The sequence below is a fragment of the Lampris incognitus genome, chromosome 8, assembly GCF_029633865.1.
Source record: "Lampris incognitus isolate fLamInc1 chromosome 8, fLamInc1.hap2, whole genome shotgun sequence".
NCBI classification, from domain to species: domain Eukaryota; kingdom Metazoa; phylum Chordata; class Actinopteri; order Lampriformes; family Lampridae; genus Lampris; species Lampris incognitus.
This window is the reverse complement of record NC_079218.1, coordinates 50075122-50100040: the sequence shown is the minus strand read 5'-3', so window position 1 is coordinate 50100040 and position 24919 is coordinate 50075122. Positions and strand designations below refer to the sequence as shown.

Below are 24919 nucleotides of genomic sequence, written 5' to 3'. Positions count from 1 at the left end.
CCGTGGACTGATGTTCGCGGATGACACCAATCTGTAGCGAGAAGATTGAGGAGAGCATGGAGGAGTGGAGGTATGCACTAGAGAGAAGAGAAATGACAGTAGCAGCAAGACGGAATACTTACGCGTGAACCAAAAGGGATGACGGTGGAATGGTGAGGATGCAAGGAGTAGATGTGATGAGGGCGTACGAGTTTAAATACTGGGGTCAAATGTTCAAAGTAACGTGGAGTGCAGAAGAGAGGTGAAGGAGAGTGCAGGCAGGGTGGAGAAGCATGTCTGGAGTGATTTGCAACAGAAGGGTACCAGTAAGAGTTAAAAGGAATGTTTACAAGATGGTTGTAAGACCAGCTATGCTATATGGTTTGGAGACAGTGGCACCGATGAAAAGACAGGAGACAGCTGGCAGAGTTGAAGATGCGAAGAATTTCATTGGGAGGGACGAAGAACCCTGGACTTCCTGACCAACAGACCTCAGTCTGTTACGTCAGGTGACCACACTTCCTCCACCCTGACCCTCAGCACAGGTGCCCCTCAAGGCTGTGTTCTGAGCCCCCTCCTTTTCTCCCTCTTTACCCACGACTGCCTGCCAACTCACCCTTCAAATCGAATAGTTAAGTTTGCAGATGACACCACAGTCACTGGCCGTATCAGCAACAATGACAAGACGGCCTACAGGGATGAGATTTAGTACCTCACACCATGGTGCACTACCGACAATCTCTTTCTCAATGTGCAGAAGATGAAGGAGCTGATTATGGACTTCATGAGGTCTAGAAGCTGCAGCCGCTCCCCCCATACACATCAGTGGAGTGTCTCCAGCTTTAAATTCCTTGGGGTCCTCAACAACGAGGAATTTTCCTGGACATTAAACACCCAGGCCCTTGTGAAAAAGGCCCAACAACGCCTGCCTTTCCTGAGGAGGCTGAGGAGCGCCCATCTATCCCCCAAAATTCTCACCAACTTCTACCACTGCACCATAGAGAGCATCCTGGTGCAGCTGCATGTCGGTGTGGTGCGGCAACTGCACATCAGCAGACCAGAAAGCTCTGCAGCAGGTCGTCAAGGCGGCCCAGAATATCACCGGTACCCAGCTCCCAGCCATAAAGGACATTTATCACAAACGCTGCTTTCAAAGGGGTCTCAGCATCAGCAGCGACCCCACCCACCCCAACCATGGGCTGTCCCCCCCCCCCCGCCTGCGCTCTGGGAGGCGCTACAGGAGCCTCAGAGCCTGCGCTGCCAGGCTCAAAAGCAGCTTCTTTCCACAAGCTGTTGCCCACCTGAACCTGGCTTCCCACTGAATGTCTGTGGATATTTTTTAAATATTTTGTACTCGTGCTCTTTTTTTTAACTTATTTTTAGCTTTTGGTCTTCATCTGTGTATATCTTATACTGTGTTTGTCTCTGTCTTGCACCGTTTGGCGAAGCCTCAGCCCTTATTTCATTTTTAACATGTGCCTGCACATTGTTTTAATGACAATAAATTGAATCAAAGAAGGACAGGCTTAGGAATGAGTATATAAGAACGACAGCTCTATGGTTGGAATAACAGATGGGTTCAAGGTAGAGGTGGGATTACATCAAGGATCGGCTCTGAGCCTTTTGTTTGCAATGGTGATGGACAGTTGACGGACGAGATCAGGCAGGAGTCGCCGTGGATGATGTTTGCGGATGACATTGTGATCTTTGGCGAATGTAGGGTACAGGTTGAGGAGAGCCTGGAGAGGTGGAGGTATGCACTGGAGAGAAGAAGAATGAAATTCAGTAGGAGCAAGACAGAATACATATGCAGGGGGGTACAGTGAAATAGTGAGGATGCAAGGAGTAGAGGTGATGAAGGCGTATGAGTTTAGATACTTGGGGTCAACTGTCCAAAGTAAAAGGGTAGTGCAGGCAGAGTGGGGGAGGGATTTGCGACAGAAGGGTACCAGCAAGAGTTAAAGAGAAGGTTTACAAAATGGTAGTGAGACCAGCTATGGTTTGGGGACAGTGGCACTGACGAAAAGACAGGCGGTGGCACTGGCAGAGTTTATGCCAGGGTTTTCATTGGGAGTGACGAAGGAGAACCGGATTAGGAACGAGTATATTAGAGGGACAGCTCAGGTTGAACGGTTTGGAGACAAAGCAAGAGAGGCAAGATTGAGATGACTTGGACATGTGGTGAGGAGAGACGGGTGCTGAATATGGAGCTGCCAGGGAAGAGGAAAATATGAGGTTTATGTATATGGTGAGAGAAGACAGGCAGTTGGCTGGTGTGACAGAGGAAAGGAAGAGATGTAAACGGATGATCCGCTGTGGTGACCCCTAACGGGAGCAGCGGAACATAGAGGGGCAGCTCAGGTTGGACGGTTTTGAGAAAGCAAGCGAGACAAGACAGATGGTTTGGACATGTGCGGAGAAGAGATGCTGGATATATTGGGAGAAGAATGCTGAATAAGGAGCTGCCAGAGAAGAGCATGCCCCACAGACTGCCACTCCTAATTTCTTGGTGGAATATGTGAGCGGCTGCAGTTCAAAAAATTAATAGAGTATATAAGAAAGGACCGACAGGTACCTGGAGCGCCAGAGAAGCTTTCGACGGTGTTCAGGCGAGATTCTGGGCCGGAGATGGCGCGAACAGGACTGATTGACAATGCAGCATCCGGCGTTTGAGTGGGCTAGGTGAGCTGCTGGATCTGGTTGCCGAGAGACTTGAGATGTTTGTCATGGCTTGCAGAGGCTTCCTGGAAGGCCCCCCGCTATGGCGGCGAGTTGTTGCTCATACTGGCGAAGAGCATTAAGCCTGTGCCGCCAGCTCTCATCTGAAAGTCTCAAGCGTCAGCTTGATTAATTTCTGGCAAGGTTGTATTGTGACGCTCACCGACTCAAAATGAAGGAGAACCCCGTTACACAGAAACTATCAGACAAGAATTCAAATTTCAGATTTATTCCCGTACACAGGCATGAGTCAGAACTAGCATATCAATCAGATGAGGCAAACTTAACCGGCAGGGATCAGTCAGCGAATCAGAGTCCAGGGAATCGAGCAGAGGATGATCATCATCATCATCATCACCATGCAGCAGTTCTGAGAGGACTCTGGGGATCATCGCGCGTGCTTGAGCACTTGGCGAACCGCAGAGGGAGGATCTGATGAGGGGCTAGTGGAGATAGACCGGTATTTCTGCTGAGGGACTAATGAGGGAATGAGGAACAGGTGGGGTTGCCTGGTGGTAAAAGCAGGTGTAGGAACTGCAACCAAAAGACAGACGACTACTCAAAATAAAACAGGAAGGAAACGGATAATGACGAGGTACAAATGAAGAGGAATCAAGAGGGATTAATGGCATGCATGGTGCTATTTATTTGATGTTGTTTTTTTTCTTAAATAAACTATTATGATGTTTGATCAAGCACAATTGACCGAATTGATTTTTGACTGAATTCATGTCCATGGGCGCGGGGGCTCGATGGGCTTCTTTGCATGAGGCCCCCCAGAGTCCTGGGACCGCCACTGTTACAGGTATGTGATCAAGGACGTTAAATGTGCCGTTCGCGCATTTTGTTTAATTTTGTTTTGAATGAAATATCTGTTTTGTCTTGTCTGTTCGTTCGTTTCCACAAACAAAAATAATAATTAAGTTGGATTGTTTTCTTTCTTTCTTTCTTTCTTTCTTGCTTCCTTTTTTTTTTTTTTACTCCAAATTACTGCCATGTTCCAGAGCTATGGAACGAAATGGGAATATTCCCAAATCACCCAAGTGCAGAAATATGCATAAAATTCATAACTGTCACGTGATTGGAGAGCGCACGAAATCTGTCATTCGAGAAAAGGAAATTTCAACGTTATACGATTCAAATGGTTTGTTTCCCTGCGCATCCGGCTCTATATATATATATATATATATATATATATATATATATATATATATATAGCGCGCGCCTGTGGGAGGCGGCGGCGCGGCGCGGAGCATGGCGGCCTGGGGGGGCTTCTTCTTTTCTCTGTTGAATTACAAGACGGAGAAATTTGTCATCGCGGAAAACCGAAGAATCGGGATCCTCTTCAGGCTGTACCAGCTGGCGGTTCTGGGCTACCTAATCGGGTGAGACGCGCGTGTTCTTTCTGGCCGCTCGCGTGCGGGAGGACGCGTCGGAAAACTTGCCGCCTGTCGCGCGGAACGCTGCCAGAAGGCTGACTGACAGACTGACTGCGTGCCCGTCACGTTCGCCAGATATCCGATCGGATATGGTTTGTGTTATTGATCGCTGATCATTAATAAATGTTTAGCCTTGCGCCCCCCCCCCCCCGCAGCGCAACATGTGACGTCACTCTGGCGTCTCTACAGAGGAAAAAGCTGAGTAGATGTAAAAACAGGTCGCAGGGAGAGTAAATGGACCAGGACGAGATTAGTGGGCTTGGGTTAAAGTTCTGGTTCTGGTAACAGCGCTGCCACTTTAAAGATCACTTGTCTGTCCCGGCTTAAAAAATAGACTCATAAAGTTAATCCTGTCTTTACTTTCGGTGGGGTGCCTCGGCTGAAGACCATGGCGTCATGTTACATCTGACGGGCTCGTGGGGCAGCTCGTGTGCTTCGAGCTGACACTTTCCATTAAAACAACAACAAGAAAATAATCTAAAACTGAGTGAATAGTATTGCCCTGATGTGGACCATTGCATTTTCTTGATCCACGGTCGCTGTACACTTTGAGTGTCTGTAGGAAACTGAGACATCAGGGCAATGACCAGTCAGTGTGATTTGGCCCGGCCTTGATAAATATCCTGTGATGTAGTCAAAGCTACACTGGATACTGACATAAACTCAGTGTGCCGCATGCTGAGTAATACGTTACGGCTTAATGAGCTACTGACATGTGTGCAGCACTGCTGGAGTTGGCGTGCACTGTGGACACGCAACACATTGTCAGCCACTTCTGGACGCTTAACCGGGCACAGCTAGAGGCTGGGGAGATGGGATGTTCCTATATTTTGATTAAATCAAGAGAAGTCATCATGAATATCGTCCGATCTCAATATTCCGTGTTACTGATAACTTCAGTTGAATCAAGAATTAATATTCAGGCAAAGTTCTCAACTCTCCACCCGATGTGTTCCAACGTTGTTCGTCAGGTGGGTCTTTGTGGTGAAGAAGGGCTACCAGGAGAAGGAGGAGGCCATCCAGAGCTCCGTCATCACCAAACTGAAGGGCGTCTCCCTCACCAACAGCTCGGAGACTGGGCTTCACCTGTGGGGGGCCGAGGACTACGTCATCCCCCCAAATGTGAGATCCCACATACTGCGTTTGTGGATTGGTGTGAGGTGATGGAGGCTCTCCACCACATTTATACAGCCAAACGTCTCCGGCGGCACGGTGGCGCATGTTGGCGTGGTCGCCTCACAGCAAGAAGGTCCTGGGTTCGAGCCCCGGGGTAGTCCAACCTTGGGGGTCGTCCCGGTTCTTCCTGTGTGTGGAGTTTGCATGTTCTCCCCGTGTCTGCGTGGGTTTCCTCCGGATGCTCCGGTTTCCTCCCACAGTCCAAAGACATGTAGGTCAGGTGAATCGGCCGGACTAAATTGTCCCTAGATGTGAGTGGGTGTGGGTGTGGGTGTGGGTGTGGGCCCTGTGATGGACTGGCGGCCTGTCCAGGGTGTCTCCCCGCCTGCCGCCCAGTGACTGCTGGGATAGGCTCCAGCATCCCCGCAACCCTGCGAGCAGGATGAGCGGTTTGGCTAATGGCTGGTTGGACGGATGGACATCTCCATGTGGATTTCATAAGTCCGAGTGGCGACATCGCTCAATGACCTTCCCGTTTTTTAATTTGCATTGGCCCGTGTGTTTGTTCCCCCTTTCCAAAAGACAATTCAGAATAACTGCAGGAAAAACCTGTCGGTCCAATAGGTAGGTGGGTAATTGATGTCAGATGAGAAAACGGCCTAGCAAAGATCCTGCCATGGACATGTCGTTGGTACCAGAACCTGCCTTGAGGGAGCCCTATATTGAACATCTAAGCAGTACAATTCATTTAACCCTTTGCTTCGACGTGCTGTCCAGCCTTCTTGACTTCACCTCGTTTCATTTTGCAGGGTGAACAGGTGTTTTTCATTGTTACTAACTATGTCGAGACTCCAAACCAGAGACTGGGGTTCTGCGCTGAGGTGAGTATACACCAGAATTGTTGACCTTAAAGCATCTCATGTGACCTGTATTTCAATCAGGAGTTTTTTTGTCTGTGATCAAGATGAAAACATCTCTAATTGCTGTCTGAGAAACATCCTTTATGAACCCGGTACCCCGACCCCTGATTTTCTGCATTTAATCCCTCATGTGTTGGTTTGTTAATGTATCTACAAATCATCACAGAAGGTGAGTCAGTTCATCTGGACACAACGTTTATTGAGAGAAACGTTTCATCATCATCTAAGTGACCTCTTCAGTCCCAACTGACTGCAGGTACCCCCACCCTTGTAAACAATACAGTGGCATAACGACCCAAACCAACGATCAGGACGGGACAGATGTACTCTTAGCCCCCCCCCCCCCCCAGTTCAGGGAAGTCGGTCCCTCTTCACATAGATGGCCTCTTGACTCCCCATTCAAACCAGCATTCCTCCCTATCGAGGATGTGCACTTCTGCTTCCGGTGTGGGAAAATGGCGGTGCGAATTCACATTTGCGGCGGCCTCACCCAGTACCGTCCATGCAGTGGCTTTGTCCACGTCTGCGTCTAAGTTGCGTCTTCGTCTGATCAATGGCGGGGAGAGCTGGCGCTGGATCGGCTGAGGGAGCCTGGTCTGCTGCGTCCTGTGGGCCCAAAGACCACGACCCTGACCAGAGCTGTGCCTGAAAAGGTAACACCGAGTGCGATCTGACAGGATGTAGAAGCGGGGCAGGCTAAGCTAACCAGTAGCCCATGTAGACTGGCAGTTCTGAAAACAGCGAGGGTGGTCTGGCAGCCTCGCCTAGCCTTGACTGTGTTTTTAGTGTTGTCGTGTGGAGTGCGGGGAGGTGTGTTGAAGGTGTCTGGCTGAGAGAGCTGGTGTTGGATCGGCTGGGAAGCTTGGTCTGCTGCGTCCTGTGGGCCCAAGGACCACGGCCTTGACCAGAGCTGTGCCTGAAGAGGTAACACCGTGGCTGGTCTGACAGGACACGGAAGCGGGGCAGGCTAAGCTAACTGCTAGCTCATGCAGACCGGCAGTTCCGACAGTCATCCTGGCTGGCGTTCGTTCTCCTGGACAGTGATTTCATTTTTTTAGCTATATGTGTTAGTTTGTATATATGTGTTGTTGTAGTTTTTGGATATGTGTTTTTGTCTTTGTGTTGCACTGCTGTGGGCTGGGGGAAACCATGTTTTGTTTCATTTCATGTGCGGAAGTGTATGAAAGGAAATGACAAAGTTTTTCTGATTTCTGATTCGGACATCCTCATCCTTGAAAGAGTGGCCACTGGCCTGTAGGTGGTGTAGAGTAGACTGTGGAGTCCTGGTCTGTAGATGGTGTAGACTGTGGAGTCCTGGTCTGTAGATGGTGTAGACTGTGGAGTCCTGGTCTGTAGATGGTGTAGACTGTGGAGTCCTGGCCTGACGTCTTAGCTCTCCTGTGTTGTGTCATCCTCTTGGCCAGTGTGTGTTTAGTTTCCCCAATGCACAAGTCACGGCAATCCTCCTGGCACTTAACAGGGTACACTGTATTGTTCTGTTTGTGCCGGGGGACCCGATCCTTGGGGTGGACCAATTTCTGGCACAGTGTTGTAGTGAGCAGGTCTTGATATGTAATGAGCACGCATGCGCGAGTGTAGAGACTTGAAGATATGCCTGGTAAAAGGCCAACGTTATGCCTTGGTCTCCGGTCCATTCATTACTAATATAAGTACTGTAAAGTACAAGACATGGTGTCAGAAGTGGGATGACACATGAAAATTCATTCAATGCATGTCCCGCGCGCACTGCTGAGTGCAAGAAATGTAAGAAAAGGGGGCATTTTGCCGCTGTTTGTAAAACGAAAATGAGAGTGGAAGAAATTAAGGAAACTACTTGGGTGAAAGTACAAGACAAGTGTGTCTTGGGGTTTGAAAGCAACTGAGACGCGGTGTTTGCAAAATACGCATCTCAACTGTTCCAACACTCCCGCCACATACAGAATCACCACTGGTTTACACTTAGGCAGCTGTTGTCCGTCTCCTCTCTTAGATTGGCTGGTGCACTGTTTGGACGTCTTCCTGGCTTTGACAAACACCCAGTTAGGATAACCACACTTAACCAGGGTGTGTTTAATGTGGGGTTTCTCCTCTTCCCCGGCCGCTGTGTCAGTGGGGACGTTGTCAACTCGGTGGTGCAGCATCCTGATGACTCCTGGTTTGTGCTCCAGTGGATGATGAGAGTCAAACCTTAAGTACTGATCAGTATGTGTTGGTTTACAGTAAACACCAACAATCAAATGTCCTCCATCACCAATTGTAATTTAACAGTGTAAGAAGACTAACATGTTATGTTTCACATCCTCCCTGGTGAACTTGATGTGGTTGTCCACAGAGTTAATGTGGTTGGTGAAATGTGCTACATCCTGAGATTTAACTTTAACCCAGGTGTCGTCCACAAATCTGAACCAGTGGCTAGATGGTGTCCCTGGATAGGACATCAGAGCCCTCTTTTCCACTTCCTCGATATACAAGTTGGCCACTACAGGTGAGACTGGGGAACCCATAGCATACTCATGCCTCTGCCTATACATAGTACTGCCCCCTGTATGTGAAGTCCGTGGACTGAGGACACAGCTTCAGGGGCAGACACACTTGGTCAGTGTTGAGGGTGGTCCTACTGCAAAGGGTGGGGTCGTCCTGTAATTTCATACAGACTACCTCCACTGCTTCATCAACAGGAATGCATGTGAAGAGAGTTTCGGTCGTTGTGCCACTGTATAAGGTGGGGGGGGGGGATACCTGCAGTCAGTTGAGACTGATGAACTGATTCAACCCTCTGTGATGTTCCTACCTGGATTACTGAGCACGCGTCAAGACATCTACAAATCCTGTTCTCCTGAAGATCAGAATACGGTTCAGATTCGAGCGCGGCAGGTTTTTGTTCTGCCCCACAGAGCTTCAAGGTGCCGGATGGACGGTGTCTCTCAGATGAGGACTGTGTGCAGGGGGAGACGGTGATAGCCGGCCACGGTGAGAGAGCCACTATGCATGTACTTCGGGTTGCACTTCAAGTATACGATTAACTTCAAGTTGATCACATCGCATGTTTTGTGTTGTTGTTGCAACTAAAGCGAAGCGACATTTTACACACGTACCTGAATCTCTTATTAGGAGAGGTTTTTTTGGTTATTGCATTACTGACCCAGACCGGTACGCAAGCAACTCGGCGCTCATTGTCAAGGGAAACGTTTCACCTGCGGAATAACGTTTAATGACACATTAATGAAGCTAATTAACCGCTGTGAGACCGAAAGGATGACGTGGTTATGCGTGTCTCGTGTCAGTGTGAGATCCGTCCAGTCAAGGCCGTCTCTCTCTCTCTCTTGGTCAGGAATCAAGACTGGACTGTGTGTGAACAGCACCAGGACATGCGAGATCCACGGCTGGTGTCCCGTCGAATACAACCGGAGACCTTCGTGAGGACCCTCCCTGCTCTTTCTGAAATTACAGTCTTGTCATATTGAAAGGCAGTCTAACCCTTCATGCAGACCCATAAATGTCACAGCTTCTATGTAGCATGGCAGCCGCCCTTACTGCTAACGCAGACAGCCGTGTCTCCCCTCTCCTTCCTTTAGAGAGCCCTTACTGAGTGAGGCAGAAAACTTCACGATCTACATCAAGAACTTCGTCAGGTTTCCCAAATTCGATTTCTCCAAGTAAGTGGCTTCCAGTTGTGCCGATTGCTACCGTGCCGCCCCTCAGGTCCTGCAGCCTGCAGGTCCTGCAGGTCCTGCAGGCTGCAGAGGCAGCATGACACCGATGTCTGAGTGACGGGCTTCGTCTCCCAACGGCTGCTTTGAATGACTATGAGGGTGCTGAGATCTTTCTATTTATACCGAGCCTGGCCCTCAGTGCGGGAGCGAGGCGGTCATGTGAGACGTCCTTGACAGCAGGCCTGGCCCTGGACAGGTGTCCGTTCACACGGAGCCAGCACCGCAGTACTGGTGTTGGGTTTCCAGCTCCGACGGGGAAGCAGAGAGACGTCGTAGGCCCCTGCTCATCCGTCATGTCATGATTTCAGTCTTGTCACACGGCCATGTGTCCGGTGTTTCATCACGGCACACCTCTCACCAGTGGTAGATAAATGCCGCTGGCATTCGATTTGCTCCTATGTTTCAATCGTGATAGACTTTGTCTGACAATGTGCTAGCAGTGAAAAAGGGGTCGTGTACATCCCCGTGTATTTGTTATGCTTGAAAATACTCAGCAGCACTGCGCTCATTAGACTGTGGCCTTTGCGAGTACACGCTATGCTTCTGAATTATAAATGCGTGATTGTTTGGTTGCTGAACATGTGTGCACTTGTGCGGCTTTTTGTCATGTCTGTCCAGGTCAAATGTCCTTGACACCGCTAACGACTCCTACTTGAAAAGATGCTCCTATGAGAAAGAGAACCACCCTTACTGTCCCATCTTCCGGCTGGGAGACCTGGTCAGCTGGACTGGGAACGACTTCCAGGACATGGCTGTTAAGGTACAACCTGTGTTAAACCCCCCTGGTCGTCCGGACTGGTGTCAGGGAGTGAGTTCAGCTGCCTGATTCCTCAGTCATTTGAATGACCATAATGACTATAGATTTTATTATAATATATATTTGACAATATAAATTATTGAAAAATAAATTCATGAAAAATAAAAATAAATATAAATCTATATTATGATACAGATTTGACTATAATATATATTTGACGATATGAATTAATAAAAATAAATATAAATTTATATTATGATATAGATTTGACTATAATATATATTTGACAGTATAAATTAATAAAAATAATAATAAAAAATAAAAATAAATATAAATCTATATTATGATATAGATTTGACTATAATACGTATTTGACAATATAAATTAATAAATGAATCAATAAAAATAAAAATAAATCTATATTATGATATAGATTTGAATATAATATATATTTGACAATATGAATTAATAAAAAATTAATAAGAAATAAATATAAATTTATATTATGATATAGATTTGACTATAATATATATTTGACAATATAAATTAATAAAAAATAAATATAAATCTATATTATGATATAGATTTGACTATTTGACTATAATGACTACATTTGAATGACTATAATAAACATATAATAGAACATGTAATTTCTGATATATGTAAAAATATATAAAATATTAAATATTGAAAATATATCAGATATATAAAAATGTGTAAAAATATATTTAAAAAATCTGATATATGTAAAAGAAATGAAAGAAAAGAAGGAAATGATACAAAGGATGACTACAGCAAAGTGTTTTGTTTGCTGACAAGAGGATCTACTTGCACAGCGAAGTTGATGTGCACTCTGTGTGGCCATAATAAAATAGTTCACTATTATATTTTTTTGTGGTATTTGTTTTACCTTTATTAGACAGGGAAAGCCAGACAGGAAATGGAGGAGGGGAGTAGGACATGAAACTAAGGTCGCCTGCTGGATTTGAACTGGTGGCGTTGCAACTAGATGGCCGTTCGGCCATGGCGGCGCCCTATGTACCAGTGCCTTCTATCTGGGTTTTATAACGTTCAGATGGAGGCAGTAGTTATGGATGTGATTCCCATGTCGGGCAGTTATTTGATGTCGACAGTGCGGGTATCTCTGCCCTTACCGGACAAACACAGCTGAGCTTCACTGCTGCTGAGTTCATGGAGACACAACGATGCCCAGTAAAAACACTGGACTGCAACAGACTGCAGGCTTAAGGGACCTCATTCAGCACTGCAGGAAAGAGAAGACCTCTTTTTATTAAGCAAGCTTTAAGCAAGTGTAGTTCAGGATCAGAGTCGTGTTTATTGGCCGTGTAGGTTTGCACAGGTCAGGTTTTGTGGCTCTGTCAGTGTGCTTAACATAGAATAACAACACTACAACACAACAATCTGCAGGTATCTACACAAGGACTGACATATACAGGCGAAATAAGAGGTGATAAAGTGCAGCGGTGCAGAGAATCTATCAGAGATGCTGAAATACATGTTAGCAGCTTACTGACATACATGCCTGAGGTAGATGGACATGACAGAGTGTACCAGTACACGTACAATATACAGTACAGTATACACAACATGTACAGTACAGTATATGCAACATGTACAGTACAGTATACACAACATGTACAGTACAGTATATGCAACATGTACAGTACAGTATATGCAACATGTACAGTACAGTATACACAACATGTACAGTACAGTATATACAGCATGTACAGTACAGTATACACAACATGTACAGTACAGTATACACAACATGTACAGTACAGTATATGCAACATGTACAGTACAGTATACACAACATGTACAGTACAGTATATACAACATGTACAGTACAGTACACACAACATGTACAGTACATTATATACAACATGGTTGGATTTATTTGACAGTGTTAAGTGTTCATTTGGCAGCCTGTGTAAAGAAACTGTCCTTATATCTGGTTGTTTTGGGGGTACAGTGCTCTGTAGCGCCTACCAGAGGGGAGGAGTGGGAACAGGTTGTGACCAGGGTGTGGTGGGTCTGCAGTGATGTTGCCCGCCCATTTCCTGAGTCTGGAGGTGTATAAGGCCTGAATGGAGGGCAGGTTGGCACCAGTGATTTTCTCTGCAGACTTCACTGTCTGTTGTAGTCTGTCCCGGTCCTGTTTGGTGGCTGATCCAAACCAGACAGTGATGGATGTGCAGAGGACAGACTGGATTACTGCAGTGTAGACCTGAATCAGCAGTTCCTGAGGCAGGTTGACTTCCTGTGCTGGCGGAGAAAGTACCTCCTCTGCAGGGCCTTTTTGATGATTGTGTCTGTGTTGGATGCCCACCCTAGGTCCTGGGAGATTGTGGAACCCAGAAATGTGTAGGCTTTCACCGTAGACACCGTGGTGTTGAGTATGGTGAGGGGGATGGCAGTGTTGGGGGACTCCTCCTGAAGTCCACTGTCATCTCCACTTTTTTTTGAGTGTGTTCAGCTCCAGGTTGTTATGGTCACACCAGCAGGCCAGCTGATCAACCTCCCGCCTATATGGAGACTCGTCACCATCCCGGATAAGGCCAATGATGGTTATGTCATCCGCAAACTTCAGGAGTTTAACAGACGGGTCTCCTGAGGTGAAGTCATTTGTGTAGAGGGAGAAGAGGAGAGGGGAGAGCACACATCCCTGGGGGGCGCCAGTTCTGATTGTCCGGGTGCTGGATGTGATTTCCCCCAGCTTCACCTGCTGCCTCCTGTCTGTCAGGAAGTTTTTAATCCACTGGCAGATGGGAGCGGGTACAGTGAGCTGGGTAAGTTTGGAGTGGAGGATATCTGGGATGATGGTGTTGAACGCTGAGCCGAAGTCCACAAACAAGACCCATGTGTGTGTCCCTGGGGAGTCGAGGTGCTGGAAGATGTAGTGCAATCCCATGTTGACTGCATCATCCACTGCTGACCTGTTTGCTCGGTAGGCAAACCGCAGGGGTTCGAGCAGGGGGCCTGGGATTTCCTCCAGGTGGGCCAACACCAGTCTCTTGAGGGATTTCATGACTGCAGATGTTAGGGCGATGGGCCTGTAGTCATTTAATCCTGGGATACCTGGTTTCTTGGGGACCGGGATGATGGTGGAGCTCTTGAAGCTGGAGGAGACGTCACGCAGCTCCCGTGATCTGTTGAAGCTCAGCGTGAAAATGGGGGCTACGTATATTACTTAAGTATGCTAACTATATATAAGCAATTTTGGTTTTCTCTGTTCCCCCGTCGTTGTCCTTCTCTGTCAGGGGGGTTCAGTCGGCATCCTTATCGAGTGGAAGTGTGATTTGGATAAGGACTATTCCAAGTGTAATCCACAGTATAGCTTTACACGGCTGGACATGAACTTGAACAACTCCGTCACATCAGGATACAACTTCAGGTACCTCCTTCTGCCCATTTAACAGTGCAGTCACACACAGGCTGGTTAAGTCAGCGCCTCCGTTCTGTACTCTGTATCAGTGTACACTTTTTTATTTGTTGTTGTTGTTGTTTTTCCCAGGTATACAAGATATTATAAAGATGAGACTGGTGAAAGCTATCGCACGTTGTATAAAGTGTACGGGATTCGCTTTGACATCATGATCAACGGCCAGGTATGACGAAGATCTGAGGTTTTTATTCAGCAGGAGGAGAAAGAGCTGCCACAGCGGTCATGTCAATTCGCCACTGTTCTCCCCCCTCTTTTCTTTCTAAGGCTGGAAAATTCAATATCGTCCCCACCATAATCGCTATAGGATCCGGTGTTGCTCTGATGGGCGCCGTGAGTACTTCCTATTCATTTCATTGTATACTTGTTAAACCCATTAGTTGCTGAAGTGTAGACTCTAGCTCTGCTAGAACAAGCCCTGGTTAGTAATTATCACTATTATCTCTCACTAGTAACAGTTCAATAACCACCTGTTCTTTTATTATTATATTATTTATATTACTGTTATATTATTGCCCTGTGATGTCCTGGCGGCCTGTCCAGGGAGTCTCCCCGCCTGCCGCCCAATGCCTGCTGGGATAGGCTCCAGCATCCCCGCGACCCTGAGAGCAGGATAAGCGGTTCGGCTAATGGATGGATGTATATTTGTTATCTTATCAGTAAAAAATCATTTCACTTACTTTGTTTTTACATCATATCACCACAAGAGGGCAGTGCGAGATGACTTGTTCCAACAACTAGGTGTGTGTGTGTGTGTGTGTGTGTGTGTGTGTGTGTGTGTGTGTGTGTGTGTGTGTGTGTGTGTGTGTGTGTGTGTACATGTTTAACTACCTCATTAGGATAGAAAAACCTGAAACCACCTACCTTGTGTGGACATTTTAGAGGTCCTCACAAGGAAAAGGGTCTATTTTAGGGTTAGGACTTGGTTTTAGGGTTAGGGTTAGAATTAGGGTTAGGTTAAGGTTAGGGTTAGGGTTAGGTTAAGGTTAGGGTTGGGTTAAGGGTTAGGGTTAGATTAAGGGTTAGGGTTAGGCCTGTAGTTTGCGTGCTTAAGGTTAGGGTTAAGGGCTAGGAAATGAACGTAGTCAATGAGAGGTCCTCATAAGGATAGTGAAACGAGTGTGTGTGTGTGTGTGTGGTCAGTGCTGTTGCAGTGTTGTTGTTGTTTTTAGCATTAAAATAGTTTATGAAACCTTTCCAGGGAGCCTTTGCTTGTGACATGATCTTGCTCTACATGATGAACACGAGCTCCTTCTACCGGGAGAGGAAATTTGAAATCATCAACTTCAAGTACGACTCGTGTGGCTGATCTGAAATTATGATTTATGAAGTTCTTTGGAACATGTCTGTAAATGAAACGATGTGTTTCGCAGGAAAGAGAAGTCTAAACACAAGGACGGGAAGGCGGGGCACCGAGACAGAAAAGCCAGGAGGCAGGAGAAGGAGGAAGGAGAACCCAACTCAGTGAAGGAGGAAGAGGAGGTGACTGCCCTCGCCAAGGTTTCTCCCAACTCAGTGGAGAGCCCGTGTGCTGCGGAGAAACGGGGGCCCACCATCCCGCGCAACACCGGCCAGAGATACTCGGCCCTTCTCTCCCCCAAGGGTGGAGAAGCAAGGCACCACATAACCTTCTCCTCACACTGCTGAGTCTCAGAGGTAGCAGGAGACTAGCGCAGTGGTCTACACAGTGGGTCACAGGAGGCACCGGGCCATCTCTCCTCACTACCAACGCTGTTGGCACCACTAACCCGAGTCACGCTCGCCTCGCCCCCCGACTAGGATGTCAAGCGAGGGACATCTCAAAGTACCATGTTTCATATTTCAACACGTTCTGAGACCGAACCCTTGATTTGGACCGAAACAACGACTGTGTGTATCAACGGCTTGCTTTATCTAAAGGTGGGCCGAGTTTTAACTAAGGGGTTAAAATGGGCTCTTAAAATGTTTTAACGCTCCGTTACCAAAACCCTTCCATGGAAGCCAAGTATAACAAGTCTGGCAAAACATGTTTAGGCTAGTGACTTTGTGGAAAATGAGCAAAGTGAGTAAATTCTGCCATGACTCTGAGAGCTTGCAAGTTCAGTTTTCCCACCACCAAAAGAAATAATTATTAAGATGACCCGGGGCCCAGAGAGAGGTTCAACAAAGCACTGTGCAAGGAAACATGATGCAATAAATTGTGTGCCAGGTCTTATTTATTGATAGTACTGCAGTTTATTCACGCTCAGACTGGGATGTGACAGGTATTTACATATGCATGTGTGACGGTCCCGCTGAGCCCCGTCCATGTTGTGCTGGCCGGGGTCACTCTAGTCTCATCTTGCTGGAGCCATGCCGTTTCTAAAACTGATCACTCACCACATCTTATATCATATGAACCGTGGCACGCATACACAGTTGTAATCTATTACAAGTCAGCTCGCCACACGTGAGCAAACAAGTTCCTGTAAGCCATGTTGAGATGGAATACTGATGAAGAGGAGCGGAACAGTTAAATCCTCTCCTCTCTTGTTTGTCCTTTTGGTGTTTATTAAACAGTCTTTTGTTGGACACAGCATCATCGCTATATTGGTTCTATAAAACTGATACAGGGCAGCTAAGCACACAAACGGGTGGTGTGGAGGCAATGATTAGAAACAACGTTAAACGCGATACGAGAAGGGGGGGGACAAAAATCACTACTGCTGAAAACATCCTATTTCGTGTTTACACCTTAGTAGGTTGCAACCTGTTTTGATGCGTTTCTCCAGAGCCTAACTTCACCATCAACTCGTCCAGTAATGAATTAATATTGTGCACAAAACTAACAGTTATAGTACATTAAATTAAAGGCATATGAGCTGTTAAAATTCAGAGCAGGGTGACAACAGAACGACCCATTTGTTTGTATACAGTAATTGCTGACACCCACCCGGTCGACGGTATCGGAGTTCATATGGAAGAACGGAATAACCTTCAATATCTGCCTGACTAAAAGAAAACAGCAGGGCTGGCAACGCTGTTCATTGGCTTGGCATAGACTGAGGATAAACCGGCTAATTCCCTGCCAATCACCTTAGTACACGTGCACCATGCCATAGAGGAAAGTCCAGAACAGGACATACGTGAAGAGGCCCCCTACGAGGCCCCCGGTGAAAAGCAGCCGTCGGGATTTGAAGCACTTGTTCCACCGACGCCCGGCCTTGAGGATGAGCAGGAGGGAGAGGAGAAACGAGGCAAGGAAGTAAAAGACGAAGCCGTACAGTCCGGTGAGGCCGAGGATGCCGGCCGTGGCCCCCGACAGCGCAGACACGGACGTGCGGCAGTAGTCCAGCACGGCGGCGTTGCCCCTCACCGCCACTTCACTGATGAACTGCGGCCCCTCGCGCTTGGCTCCGACCGACGCCATGTCCACCCTGTCAACCCGCACCATGAGACAAGAGCCAAAAAATCAGTCGTGACTTTACAGTAGGACGGAAACCAGTTTAGCAGATGTGGACCATCGTATACTGCAGTGGTTCTCAACCTTTTTGGGGTCCTGGACCCCCTGCGTATTTTTGATCTACCCTGAGGACCCCTCCACCTGATCTTGGGGGAGGGGGGTTGCAATTTGATAGAAACAGTAGAAACTGCATTTTAAATTGCATTATAGCATTTATTCACTCTTTGGGGCAAAAATAAGAGCTTTCAGTTGTAACTTAGATATAGTTAACAAAACAGAATTCTTATGCAGTGACTTTCAGATATATGTAACAAAACAGAATTCTTATGCAGTAACTTTCAGATATAGTTAACAAAACAGAATATGTATTCAGTAACTTTCAGATATATGTATTCAGTAACTTTCAGATATATGTAACAAAACAGAATATGTATTCAGTAACTTTCAGATATATGTAACAACAGAATTTTTATGCAGTAACTTTTAACAATGCAAACGGGAGCGAGATCTCTTATTAAAATACAATAAATTACACTTGTAAAACAGATGTAATTAGAGAAAAAAGTCCTGTTACCCTTTATAGTTTAGGTAGATAAAGGTCTCAGTCACATTTGAGTAAAATAATCCTATTTCTATAAATGTCATAGGATCTTTTTTTTAAAGATATTTTATTTTCACGGACCCCTTGCAATTACACCACGGACCACTAGGGGTCCGCGGACCCCCGGTTGAGAAACACTGGTATACCACAACTGCAAGATCTATGGATAGGTTGGGGTTTTGACACAATCGCATCACACAGAATCGCAGAAGAAGACGACGGATTGGGTCAAACTAGAGCGTTCAAATAGCACATTTACGACACAAACTAATAGCACATTTACGACACAAATAGCACATTTACAACACAAACTAATAGCACATTTACGACACAAACTAATAGCACATTTACGACACAAATGGCACATTTACGACACAAACTAATAGCACATTTACGACACAAACTAGCACATTTACGACACAAACTAGCAACGTGAGCTAACCCCAAGAACGATGCCCCGCCGCAGGAGCAGACATAAGAAAACGTGCGGCTGTGGGCAGATGAGCTGGCAACGCGGGTACCTGCGAGTTTAGCACCGCCGCTAGCTGGTTTCGCTGCAACTCGTGCGTCGAACGAAGCCGATCACACCTCACGTAACGCGAACGCGTTGCTATTAGCTTGATGCTAACGCGCTTCTTCTTCTCTCCGAGATGCTAACCTCCTTGTCAATGTTAGCCTGTTGTAGCGTCTCGCCTGTTGAGAATATAAGACTACGCAGTGATTCGTGGACACCGAAATCACTCTGACGGGAACATACTCCTCAACAATTCAAATAAGCAGTTATCTCCGCGGAGTGTAAAACCACACACATACACAAAACTACTTCAATCGGAGCTTAGGCGACGCTCTTCTTCTGTTTTAGCTTTATTGGCGACCGGCAAACCAGTTGGCACACTACCGCCACCAACTGGAACGGTGCGTGTACCACAACGTAGTTATTAAAACAAAAATAAACAAACAAAAAAATAAAGAATAAACTCATTTCAAGTCAATTTTATTTGTGTAGGTCTTCAATTAAACTAGTTATTAGGTTGCTGAGAGGGACTAAAAGTCTCTCTCAGCAGCTGCTGCACACCTCCAGAAGCTGCTACCTGGCTGCATCGAAAATCATGTCGATTCTCTCCGATTTTTTTCTACTTCAGCAGTAGTTGATTACCACTGCCAAAAAAAAAACTTATTCTGGTCCTCACAAAAGTACGACTCAGCAGTCTTTCTCGACCAGTTGTTCCTCTTAGGTTCTTGTCTCACATCAGTCTCCTGTTATAATTTGTGATATTGGGCTACACAAATAAAATCGACTGGACTTGTTTCTCTCCATTCTTTTTGCAGCCTCAGCATATGACGACCCCTTTTCTGCTCTCACCTTACACACGTTCCCTCCCTTAATTCTTTTTGGACACTGTGTTGACCCCATATCATGATTTTCCTCGCAGTGCATGCACGTTGCTTGCACTCTCTCAACTTTACAATTTCCCACTGTGCAGCTGTCCTCCCCACATCTCAAGCATCCTGACTCCACCACATACTGCAGCAGCATGTCCGTATTCTTGCCAGCAAGAGGAACTCCCTCATATGGCTTCACACTGTAACTCACATAATCACGGTACACTCTTTCTGGCCAAGCTCCGTCAAAAATCAAACACACAGATTTACAGTCCTCCTTCTCCCCTCCTCGTAATCTAGCCATTCTTCTTGTCTCACACACACACATGCAACATCCTGAAACGTCTACTGACAGTGGCACACCATCCATCTCTCCCTTCTTGGTTTTTAATCCGAGTGGGAAGCAAGTCACACAGAGACCTTCTGAATAACTTGGTTTTAAGGGCTCTATCTCTCTGACGCTTTGACTGACAGTCAATGATAACCATCCCACCTCTAGTTATCCTGATCGATCCAAGCCCCCCCCCCCACTAACTTTCTAACCTCATGTGGGTTTTTGAAAACCCACATGCGATCATCCCAACAAGATACGGCTCCTCTGTTCCCAATGCCTGCCCGGCATCTCTTGAGCAATTCCATGTATTCCTCCTCCTTTCTGATTTTCAAACCCTCTCGTTTCTAATTTCGCTCCCCGTCTCCAGCGTCATTTCCCAAACGCTCATAGAGCCACCTTATAGATGACACTCCTAAAGCAAAGTAAGCCATGTTGTTACAAAATGCATTGTGGAACAACAACAACAACAACAACAATAATAATAATAAATTTTCTTCATCTTCTTCTTTTTCGTCTTCTTCGTCGCCTTCCTCTTCTTCGTCTGCTTCGTCTTCTTCTTTTTCTTCTTCTGATAACTTCATTGGAAGTTGGCAAACAGCTTTTGGGCGCATTACCGCCACCAACAAATCTGGAGTGTGAACTGAAGCGCTACTTTAATACTTCTACCAAATAAAGACATATAATCAAAACGATAAACACAGTAGCATAGTCGAGTAGTAAAAGGAACCAAATTAACATGAATAAATAGCTAATACTGACATTTCTTAAATTCTATTCATTATATACTACATATAGCTTTCAAAGTAGACCTATCAGCTCCCACTCTGTTGTGTTCCCACCAAACGTGTCATCAAATTTAAAACCTTTTTTAAAACTTATTTACATTTTATCGATATGCATTTTCCAAGTGAGCCTAGCATCAAAGCACATACCTAAACATTTGACTGATCCTATCCTTTTCAGCTCCTTGCCATATAAATACAGTTTGACCTCTGCTCCAGTTTTCTCCCTTGTAAATGATAGCGGGTTGTTTTTTTTTTCAACCGAAAATTAAAATCCCCAGTCCAAAGATCACCGCTCCACTCGTTTAATTGTTCCCCGCAAGTGTTTCACAACACTCAACACTCGTACCTCTTTTACACAGGGCCCGATAATCTGCGAACCAAGATCTCCCCATGCCTTGCCCAATATTATCATACACACGGTCAATCATTGTTTAAAACAACAAAGGACTTATAACACTACCTTGTGGTATTCCATTATCAACCAAATAGCTTGCTGAAAAAGTTCTTCCAACTCCCATCTCTATAGAGCGTCCATACAAAAATCCCTTCACCCATCTGAATATTTAACTGATATTCCTAATCTTTCAGTTTTAATTAATAACCTTTCTACTCACAACAAATCACAAGCTTTCTTCACATAAAAAAATATATTATGAACACTACCTCCTTACTTGTGCCTTCCTCATCTCTCATTCTTAGCATATTAATGTGATACATTGGTGGTGGTTGAAGTGAGTTACCCCCTAAAATCTGAAGTGAATCAATGTGAAGTGAATGTGGCAGTCTAGAAAAGCGCAATATAAATTTAATTATTATTATTATTATTATTATTATTATGCTATATAAATTTTATTATTATTATTATGCTATATAAATGTAATTATTATTATTGTGCTATATAAATTCAATTATTATTATTATTATTTGTTTAATTATTTATTATCTGTTGTTCCCCTTCCTTTTCTAATCCACTTTGATGTGATGACTGAAGATCCCTCACTTGCAAATAATATGTTAGTCTTTCTGTGATGTCTTTATGCTTGCTCAATAATCCATGTAAGGCAATCACAGAAAGTTGAATCAGTTCATCTGGACTCAACGTTTATTGACAGAAACATTTCATCACTCATTGTCTTTATCATCCCCCAAACTTGGTTAGGTGGAGTGCTTCACCCTGTAGATTCACAAAATGATCTCCAACACTTCCCTTTTAGATTCTTTAACAGTCTTTCGAAGCACTGCTTGCATTCTTTTATACTGTGTGACATGTTGGAAATGTTTTTTAATACCTTAAAAGCCTTATTGCATTTCTTTCTTACCTCACTACACTCATCTTCCACCACGGAACTAAGGTCCGCCTTTTCATACCAGCTTTCCTTACAATCGTCTGATTAGAAGCCCCAAATATAGCATCTCTTACACATCCATTAAATGTTTCTATATGCGTTTCTCTATATTTTCAAAACTTTTATCACTTGTCTCTCCAAATTTATCCCACTAAGCCTTTCCAAGTATCCACCTTTCTGATGTATCCTCCTTTACATAAAATGGGACAATGATCACTTCCAGCAGTTGAATGATTCATTACCTCCCACAAACAAACACCTGCTAAGTACTGGGATACTAAGGTCTAGTCTTTACTTGACTCACTGCCTGTACTGCAGTCAAGCCTTGTCAAATTTCCATCATTTAAACACCCCAGTCCCAAGGAGCCCATCATATCCTCCACTATTGAACCATTCCCATCATTCTTGAAAAGAAAGCCACTATATTTTGTCATTGTATTCTTACAATGAATGTGTTCTCGGCATTGAACCCATCCTGTTGTATAGCAGCAGCAGCACCTGTCCTCCCAACGAAAAAATTAGCATCTTCAGCTCTGCCACCTCCAGCTCCACCTCCTGTCATTTCATCAGTACCACCGTCTCTAAGCCATACAACATAGCTGGTCTCACTACCATCTTGTCAACGTTCCCTTTAACTCTTGCTGGTACCCTTCTGTTGCAAATAACTCCTGACACTCTTCTCCACCCACTCCACCCTGCCTGCACTCTCTTCTTCACCTCTCTTCTGCACTCCCCGTTACTTTGGACAGTTGACCCCAAGTATTTAAACTCATACACCTTCACCACCTCTACTTCTTGCATCCTCACCATTCCACTGTCCTCCCTCTTGTTCACAAATATGTATTCTGTCTTCCTCCTACTGACTTTCATTCCTCATCTCTCCGGTGCATACCTCCACCTCTCCAGGCTCTCCTCAACCTGCTCCTTACTCTCACTACAGATCACAATGTCATCCACTAACATCATAGTCCACGGAGACTCCTGCCTGATCTCCTCTGTCAACTTGTCCATCACCAGTGCAAACAGGAAAGGGCTCAGAATGGATCAACTCTGAGTCTGGGCCCTTTCTTGTTTGCAGTGGTGATGGTCATTTATTCTTCTTTCATAATGTGATTTCCATTCTTAAGACCGTTTGCTTCTTTTTAGTTTGCTAAAGAAACAAACAAACAACTCACAGTCCAAACAAAGACACATGTGTCTACATGGTAGCTTGTTCATTCTGCCATGTGCTTCTCCCCTTCACACATTGTGTTTTTTTACAGGAGCAGTACACAAGCTCCAAGATGCCGACCGGGGCTGGGGGAAGTCTCCCTCAGTCTTCCAACCATGGTCCATTGGCGGGGGTATGTCTGGCTGACTCTGAAGGCACTTCCTGTATATGGCTGCCTGGTAGTTTGCCCACTGAATGTGTTTATTTAAGGCAGTAGATTTCTGTCTGTGCACTTTCCACTCTTGAACATTTGACATCTTGCATCATTTCTTGAACAGGGCATTTAAGTTTGATAGCGTGAGCACCCTCTGTTTCCTGAATAACCTCTCCGCCACTGTCGTGCAGAAATGACCGTATCCAGTCTGAAACTGGCTGTTCCCTGTGCAGTCATGTTCACCTTTTTCTTTGTACAGAATCTGAATGAAATGATGCATTTCTTCTGAGGCAGCAAGATACATCCCACGTATTTATAGTGGCAGCTTTTCATCCTTGCATGCCTCCGCTGCAACGAGCAGCTTACCAGTTGGCGGTGTTTCACATTGCTGGCGATTCTCCTTGACCCTCTTGCGGTTATGTCTTTGAGAGAAAGAGTTCTCACATCTGCATATTATGCACTGAATTGGCAGGGCATGTGGTGCTTTCCTTAGATGACCCGGAACCTCGGTTGTGGTTGAGTGGAGAACCCTAACCTTCGGTGGCGTATTGTCATTTGTACTTCTACAGTGAGTGTGTGTTTCCTCATCTAATACATTGCAATGGGACACAAAATGGGGTGGGGGTGGGGTGTTAGATGGAGAGAGAAATATGTAATGACTGTATGGATTGTAGTAGTAAAGCTTCTAAAGTTATAGTTTGTTTACAACTCTCCTAATCCGCTTCCTCGGGTAACCCCAGATACTCAGCCCTGCTGTCAGACATGTTCTGGACCTGACCTGATCTGACCTGACCTGACCCTGACCATCTATGACCATTGATGCCTTGATGATATTGTTCATATTTTTGTTCCAAAACACATTTGAAGAAAATGCTTTTGCTTATAATAATATAGAAATTGCTGAAGCCTAATAAATACTCTTATTGAGACATGCTTGTCGTCCATTACAATGAACAATACAAACTAATTTGAGGTTTATAATTATATTAATAAAGGTTTTTTTTGCAAATGAAGATTATGCATGTTTGTTAATACATCAGTGGTATGGATACTCCTCTTTATATGTTGAGGGGACATGTATGCCCGCAACCCTGAAAGCAGGATAAGCGGTTTGGGAAATGGATGGATGGATGGAACGTGTTTAGGGGAACATAGGACCTTGGGAACATAGATAGGCTCACACAGAGTGTTGGTGTGAGGTACAAATTTGATCCTAGATCAGCATCCCTGCCATGAAACGCTTTGACAGGATTTTGGCCTATTTACGCACAGTAGTTTAGAAACTAGAAACGGATGATCCGCTGGGCGACCCCTAACCGGAGCAGCCAAAGTAGTAGTACTAGTAGTAGTAGTACTAGTGGTAGTAGTAGTAGTAGTAGTTTAGAAACTAATGCCGAAACAATGAAGTTTTTCTTTGTTTTTCGCGATTCAGCTTAAAATGGATTCTTAGCATTTATACACACACGTGTATGAGGTCAAAACAACATTTAACCAGTTTAAAGCTGCTTTACAGGCCTCAGCCTCCCGTGCTGTCTTTTCTCTCCGCGTGCAGGCTCTTTCAGGATTTCTTTTGTTGG

General features: G+C 45.4%; 2 protein-coding genes across 2 annotated transcripts; one reads left to right on the top strand and one right to left on the bottom strand.

Annotated features, from left to right (window-relative positions):
- Window positions 1-3951: 3951 nt before the first annotated feature.
- Window positions 3952-16140, top strand: p2rx5 (purinergic receptor P2X, ligand-gated ion channel, 5). Its single transcript, XM_056284526.1, has 12 exons — window positions 3952-4082; window positions 5108-5258; window positions 6062-6133; window positions 9067-9142; window positions 9504-9588; window positions 9748-9828; window positions 10504-10645; window positions 13927-14060; window positions 14181-14274; window positions 14376-14441; window positions 15310-15398; window positions 15482-16140. The coding sequence occupies exons 1-12, from the start codon at window positions 3952-3954 to the stop codon at window positions 15753-15755; spliced, it is 1395 nt and encodes a 464-aa protein (XP_056140501.1). The 3' UTR covers window positions 15756-16140.
- Window positions 16141-16285: 145 nt separating this feature from the next.
- emc6 (ER membrane protein complex subunit 6) lies at window positions 16286-18975 on the bottom strand. The gene is made up of 2 exons (XM_056284527.1): window positions 18652-18975; window positions 16286-17503 (listed from the first exon to the last, which is right to left on the bottom strand). Exon 2 carries the CDS (start codon window positions 17494-17496, stop codon window positions 17164-17166), a length of 333 nt encoding a protein of 110 aa, XP_056140502.1. The 5' UTR covers window positions 17497-17503; window positions 18652-18975; the 3' UTR covers window positions 16286-17163.
- Window positions 18976-24919: the final 5944 nt, after the last annotated feature.